Source organism: Pygocentrus nattereri, chromosome 20 (genome assembly GCF_015220715.1).
Source record: "Pygocentrus nattereri isolate fPygNat1 chromosome 20, fPygNat1.pri, whole genome shotgun sequence".
In the NCBI taxonomy this organism is placed as follows: domain Eukaryota; kingdom Metazoa; phylum Chordata; class Actinopteri; order Characiformes; family Serrasalmidae; genus Pygocentrus; species Pygocentrus nattereri.
Window position 1 is genome coordinate 37,127,209 of NC_051230.1, and position 7,500 is coordinate 37,134,708.

Sequence of the window (7,500 nt, forward strand, 5' to 3'; positions counted from 1 at the left end):
TATGTGTTGTGCTGTATTATTATATATTTTGTTGTGTTGTATTATTATGTGTTGTGTTGTATTATTATGTGTTGTGTTGTATTATTATGTGTTGTGCTGTATTATTATATATTTTGTTGTGTTGTATTATTATGTGTTGTGTTGTATTATTATGTGTTGTGTTGTATTATTATGTGTTGTGTTGTATTATTATGTGTTGTGCTGTATTATTATATATTTTGTTGTGTTGTATTATTATGTGTTGTGTTGTATTATTATGTGTTGTGTTGTATTATTATGTGTTGTGTTGTATTATTATATATTTTGTTGTGTTGTATTATTATGTGTTGTGTTGTATTATTATGTGTTGTGTTGTATTATTATATATTTTGTTGTGCTGTATTATTATGTGTTGTGTTGTATTATTATGTGTTGTGTTGTATTATTATATATTTTGTTGTGTTGTATTATTATGTGTTGTGTTGTATTATTATGTGTTGTGTTGTATTATTATGTGTTGTGTTGTATTATTATATATTTTGTTGTGTTGTATTATTATGTGTTGTGTTGTATTATTATGTGTTGTGTTGTATTATTATGTGTTGTGTTGTATTATTATATATTTTGTTGTGCTGTATTATTATGTGTTGTGTTGTGCTGTATTATTATGTGTTGTGTTGTGCTGTATTATTATATATTTTGTTGTGTTGTATTATTATGTGTTGTGTTGTATTATTATGTGTTGTGTTGTGTTGTATTATTATGTGTTGTGTTGTGTTGTATTATTATGTGTTGTGTTGTGTTGTATTATTATGTGTTGTGTTGTATTATTATATATTTTGTTGTGTTGTATTATTATGTGTTGTGCTGTATTATTATGTGTTGTGTTGTATTATTATGTGTTGTGTTGTGTTGTATTATTATGTGTTGTGTTGTATTATTATGTGTTGTGTTGTATTATTATGCGTTGTGTTGTATTATTATGTGTTGTGTTGTGTTGTATTATTATGTGTTGTGCTGTATTATTATGTGTTGTGTTGTATTATTATGTGTTGTGTTGTGTTGTATTATTATGTGTTGTGTTGTATTATTATGTGTTGTGTTGTGTTGTATTATTATGTGTTGTGTTGTATTATTATGTGTTGTGTTGTATTATTATGTGTTGTTTTGTATTATTATGCGTTGTGTTGTATTATTATGTGTTGTGTTGTGTTGTATTATTATGTGTTGTGTTGTATTATTATGTGTTGTGTTGTATTATTATGTGTTGTTTTGTATTATTATGCGTTGTGTTGTATTATTATGTGTTCTGTTGTGTTGTATTATTATGTGTTGTGCTGTATTATTATGTGTTGTGTTGTATTATTATGTGTTGTGTTGTGTTGTATTATTATGTGTTGTGTTGTATTATTATGTGTTGTGTTGTATTATTATGTGTTGTGTTGTATTATTATGTGTTGTGTTGTATTATTATGTGTTGTGTTGTGTTGTATTATTATGTGTTGTGCTGTATTATTATGTGTTGTGTTGTATTATTATGTGTTGTGTTGTGTTGTATTATTATGTGTTGTGTTGTATTATTATGTGTTGTGTTGTGTTGTATTATTATGTGTTGTGTTGTATTATTATGTGTTGTGTTGTATTATTATGTGTTGTTTTGTATTATTATGCGTTGTGTTGTATTATTATGTGTTGTGTTGTGTTGTATTATTATGTGTTGTGTTGTATTATTATGTGTTGTGTTGTATTATTATATATTTTGTTGTGTTGTATTATTATGTGTTGTGTTGTATTATTATGTGTTGTGTTGTATTATTATGTGTTGTGTTGTGCTGTATTATTATGTGTTGTGTTGTGCTGTATTATTATGTGTTGTGTTGTATTATTATATATTTTGTTGTGTTGTATTATTATGTGTTGTGTTGTATTATTATGTGTTGTGTTGTATTATTATGTGTTGTGTTGTGCTGTATTATTATGTGTTGTGTTGTATTATTATGGTGTTGTAGTTGTATTATTATATATTTTGTTGTGTGTTATTATTACTGTGTTGTGTTGTACTTATTATGTGTTGTGTTGTAATTATTATATATTTTGTGTTGTGTTGTATTATTATGTGTTGTGTTGTATTATTATGTGTTGTGTTGTACTGATTATGTGTTGTGTTGTTGCTGTATTAATTATGTGTTGTGTTGTATTATTATGTGTTGTTTGTATTATTATAGAGTTTTGTTGTGTTGTATTATTAGGTGTTGTGGTGTATTATTATGATGTTTGTGTTGTTATTATTATATATTTGTTGTGTTGTAATTATTATGTGTTGTGTTGGATTATTATGTGTTGTGTTGTATTATAGATGTGTGGTGTTGTATTATTATATAATTTGTTGTGCTGTATTATTATGTGTTGTGTTGTGCTGTATTAATTCATGTGTTGTGTTGTGCTGTAATTATTCATATTTTGTTGTGTTGTATTATTAGTGTTGTGTTGTATTGTATTATTATGTTGTTGTGTTGTGTGTATTATTATGTGTTGTGTTGTGATTGTATTATTAGTGTTGTGTTGTATTATGATATATTGTGTGTGGTTGTATTATTATTGGTTGTGCTGTATTATTATGTTGTTCGGGTGTATTATTATGTGTTGTGTTGTGTTGTATTATTAGTGTGTTGTGTTGTATTATTATGTGTTCTGTTGTGTTGTATTATTATGTGTGGTGCTGTATTATTATGTGTTCTGTTGTATTATTAGGTGTTGTGTTGTATTATTATGTGTTGTGTTGTATTTATTGCGTTAGGTGTGTGTATTATTAAGTGTTTTGTGTTGTATTATTATGTGTTGTGCTGGAATTAATTATGTGTTGTGTTGTATTATTATGTGTTGTGTTGTGTTGTATTATTATGTGTTGTGTTGTATTATTATGTGTTGTGTTGTGTTGTATTATTATGTGTTGTGTTGTATTATTATGTTGTTGTGTTGTATTATTATGTTGTTGTTTGTATTATTATGTCGTTGTGTTGTATTATTATGTGTTGTGTTGTGCTGTATTATTATGTGTTGTGCTGTATTATTATGTGTTGTGTTGTATTATTATGTGATTTGTGTTGTGTTGTATTATTATGTGTTGTGTTGTGTTGTATTATTATGTGGTTGTGCTGTATTATATGATTTTTGTTGTATTATTATGTGTTGTGTTGTGTTGTATTATTATGTGTTGTGTTGTATTATTATGTGTTCTGTTGTGTGTATTATTATGTGTTGTGCTGTATTATTATGTGTTGTGTTGTATTATTATGTGTTGTGTTGTGTTGTATGTATGTGTTTGTGCTGTATTTTTATGTGTTTGTGTTGTATTATTATTGTGTTGTGCTTGTATTATTATGTGTTGTGTTGTATTATTATGTGTTGTGTTGTATTATTAGTGTTGTGTTGTATTATTATATATTTTGTTGTGTTGTATTATTATGTGTTGGTTGTATTATTATGTGTTGTGTTGTATTATTATGTGTTGTGTTGTGATTATTATATATTTTGTTGTGCTGTATTATTATGTGTTGTGTTGTGCTAGTATTATTATGATGTTGTGTTGTGCTGTATTATTATGTGTTGTGTGTATTATTATAATATTTTGTTGTGTTGTATTATTATGTGTTGTGTTGCTATTATTATGTGTTGTGTTGTGTGTATTATTAGTGTGTTGTGTTGTGTTTTATATTATGTGGTTGTGTTGTATTAGTTGATATATTTTGTTGTGCTGTATTATTATGTGTTGTGCTGGTATTGATTATGTGTTGTGTTGTATTATTTATGTTGTGTTGTGTTGTATTATTATGTGTTGTTTTTGTATTATTATTGTTTGTGTTGTGTTGTATTATTATGTGTTGTGCTGTATTATTATGTGTTGTGTTGTATTATTATGTGTTGTGTTGTGTTGTATTATTATGTGTTGTGTTGTATTATTATGTGTTGTGTTGTGTTGTATTATTATGTGTTGTGTTGTATTATTATGTGTTGTTTTGTATTATTATGCGTTGTGTTGTATTATTATGTGTTGTGTTGTATTATTATGTGTTGTGTTGTATTATTATGTGTTGTTTTGTATTATTATGTGTTGTGTTGTATTATTATATATTTTGTTGTGTTGTATTATTATGTGTTGTGTTGTATTATTATGTGTTGTGTTGTATTATTATGTGTTGTTTTGTATTATTATGCGTTGTGTTGTATTATTATGTGTTGTGTTGTGTTGTATTATTATGTGTTGTGCTGTATTATTATGTGTTGTGTTGTATTATTATGTGTTGTGTTGTGTTGTATTATTATGTGTTGTGTTGTATTATTATGTGTTGTGTTGTATTATTATATATTTTGTTGTGTTGTATTATTATGTGTTGTGCTGTATTATTATGTGTTGTGTTGTGCTGTATTATTATGTGTTGTGTTGTATTATTATATATTTTGTTGTGTTGTATTATTATGTGTTGTGTTTGTATTATTATGTTGTTGTGTTGTATTATTATGTGTTGGTTGTATTATTATATATTTTGTTGTGTTTGTATTATTATGTGTTGTGTTGTATTATTATATATTTTGTTGTGTTGTATTATTATGTGTTGTGTTGTATTATTATATGTTGTGTTGTATTATTATATATTTTGTTGTGTTGTATTATTATGTGTTGTGCTGTATTATTATGTGTTGTGTTGTGCTGTATATTATGTGTTGTTGTTGTATTATTATATATTTTGTTGTGTTGTATTATTATGTGTTGTGTTGTATTATTATGTGTTGTGTTGTAGTATTATGTGTTGTGTTGTGCTGTATTATTATGTGTTGGTGTTGTGCCTGTATTATTATGTGTTGTGTTGTAATTATTATATAATTTTTGTTGTGTTGTATTATTATGTGTTGTGTTGTATTATTATGTGTTGTGTTTATTATTATATATCTTTGTTGTGTTGTAATTATTATTGTTGTGTTGTATTATTATGTGTTGTGTTGTATTATTATGTGTTGTGTTTGTATTATTATATATTTTGTTGTGCTGTATTATTGATGTGTTGTGTTGTATATTATATATCTTGTTGTGTTGTCTTATTAGGTGTTGTGTTGTAATTATTATATATTTTGTGTGTTGTATTATTATGTGTTGTGTTGTGTTGTATTATTATGTTTTGTGTTGTATTATTATGTTTTGTTGTGTATTATTATGTGTTTGTGTTGTGCTGTATTATTATTGTTGTGTTGTGCTGTATTATTATGTTTGTGTTGTATTAATTATATAGTTTGTTGTGTTGTATTATTATGTGTTTGTGTTGTATTATTATGTGTTGTGTTGTGCTGTATTATTATGTGTTGTTTGTGCTGTATTATTAGGTGTTGTGTTGTATTATGATATATTTTTGTTGTGTTGTATTATTATGTGTTGTGTTGTATTATTATGTGTTGTTGTTGTTATTATATATTTTGTTGTGCTGTATTATTATGTGTTGTGTTGTATTATTATGTGTTGTGTTGTGCTGTATTATTATGTGTTGTGTTGTATTATTATATATTTTGTTGTGTTGTATTATTATATATTTTGTTGTGTTGTATTATTATGTGTTGTGTTGTATTATTATGTGTTGTGTTGTATTATTATATATTTTGTTGTGCTGTATTATTATGTGTTGTGTTGTATTATTATGTTTTGTGTTGCATTCTGTTGTGTTGTGTTGTATTATTATGTGTTGTGTTGTGCTGTTAGTGCTAGGTTTGTGCTCAGTGTCTGGTGGTGCCTTGTACCTGTAATCAAACTGGAGACCAGCAGGGGGAGCACCAGCATCTGCAGCATTCTCATCAGCAGCTCTCCAGGAAAGGAGAAGTACTTCACTTCACGGTAGGACATCTTATAGGGTCTCAGAGAGAAGCCCAGAATTATACCTACAACAACACAAGCACCCGACAGTGAGTACACAAAACACCAAGCTCGGCCGTCCATCTCCCGCCCCGCCGTCTGGCCAGGCCCGGACTCACTGCTCTCGATCCGGATTAGCTGAGCTGTGTATAGAGGATCTATAGGGCTTATATAGTCATTCTGTAGAGGACATATAGGGTGTGTATAATCATTCTATAGAGGATCTAATGTGTTTGATTGAAGTAAGTCACAGTATGGAGTGAGTTAGTGAATGTGCACAGTTAAGGATTGTTGTTAGGCAGTCAAAGTGGAGTCTGTAGATGATGTTAAAGTATTAAAGTGGGTCAATATTTTATAGGAGCCCTAATTAATCATAAAGACTTCTAGAGGATGTTTATGAGGCTATAGGTTCACAGCTGTATGACACATCTTCATTATGTATGTGGATCAAGAAAGACCCTCAGACTGACCAATGATGACGGCGATGACGGTGAGGATGACGAAGGCGTTCCTCCTGAAGAACGCACCGACGTCCCTGGGTCTGATGTTTTGGACGGTGTTGCGCGCTCGGAGTGACCGCTCTGTAATGGTGTCCCGGAGCTGCCGGACCCTCCCCCGGGGGGGCTGTGTCTCTCCGTTACTCTGACTCATTCTGCAGGGGGCCCCACCACACACAGTGCACACTAAAGCTGGAGTACCAACTTTGAGAATCACCTGTAAGACACCTACAATCACAAACACGGCATCAGGTAACATCCCAAAGCAGCAGAGACCCTCACCTGAACATTAAAGCCATAGTTCAGTGAGAAATCTGACACTTACTGCTAACAGACGGCTAACAAGTAGCAGAAGCTGGTACCCCAACAATTAGCATCAAATCAAACACAACAGAATCAGGAATGTTCTGGGTACCTGCTGCTGCTGTTTTCAGCTCCGCACAGGTTCAGGTGAGCGCGTGATGATTTATCCCTGTGGTCAGCACCAGGCAAAGCAGTGGGGTACAGGCTTCCATGACTTAATAGCAACATTAGCCTTTAGCTCCGGTGATAAAAGTAAAGAAGCAAACCTCAGACCCCAAACACGTCTCGGCTGATCGACTGTGTTGGAGGTAAGTGGGGAGTTTGATCTTTCACTGAACTGTCGCTTCAACCCTTCAACTCTCAGAACGGACTGTTTCTCTGAATCCCGGCAGAATCAACACGCTGTGATCTTAAACAACAGCCTGGATAATAAAGACTGACTACTGAGATAAACACAGCATTCATAGATTAATCACTGCCTGAACTTGACAGCCTCAACCTGTAAACCTCATAGTGTAAAAACATGCTCAGTGTAAACAGCTGTAAACACAGATGATGAAACTTTTTTCAACTGTTCAACCACTAAACAGAAAACTTTAAACCATCCATCCATCCATCATCTTCCGCTTCTCCAGGGTTCGGGTCGTGGGGGCAGCATCGTAAGCAATGAGGCCCAGACCTCCCTTTCCCCAGCCACTTCCACTAGCTCTCCAAGGGGATCCTGAGGCACTCCCAGGCCAGCTGGGCAATATAGTCAGGTGAGCATGTCTTGGGTCTTCCCCGGGGTCTCCTCCCAGGTGGACTTGCCTGTGACACCTCCCGAGG

General features: G+C 30.9%; 1 protein-coding gene across 1 annotated transcript in view; it reads right to left on the reverse strand.

The window, feature by feature from the left end:
• The window catches only part of LOC119261810 (excitatory amino acid transporter 1-like), a 25,354-nt gene that overhangs the window by 14,669 nt on the left and 3,185 nt on the right, over positions 1-7,500 (reverse strand). Inside the window, exons 2-3 of the mRNA XM_037531551.1 lie at positions 6,346-6,600; positions 5,764-5,901 (exon numbers count right to left, since the gene is read on the reverse strand). Coding sequence (XP_037387448.1) covers positions 5,764-5,901; positions 6,346-6,526 — 319 coding nt within the window. The 5' untranslated portion in view covers positions 6,527-6,600. The remainder of the gene's footprint in view (positions 1-5,763; positions 5,902-6,345; positions 6,601-7,500) is intronic.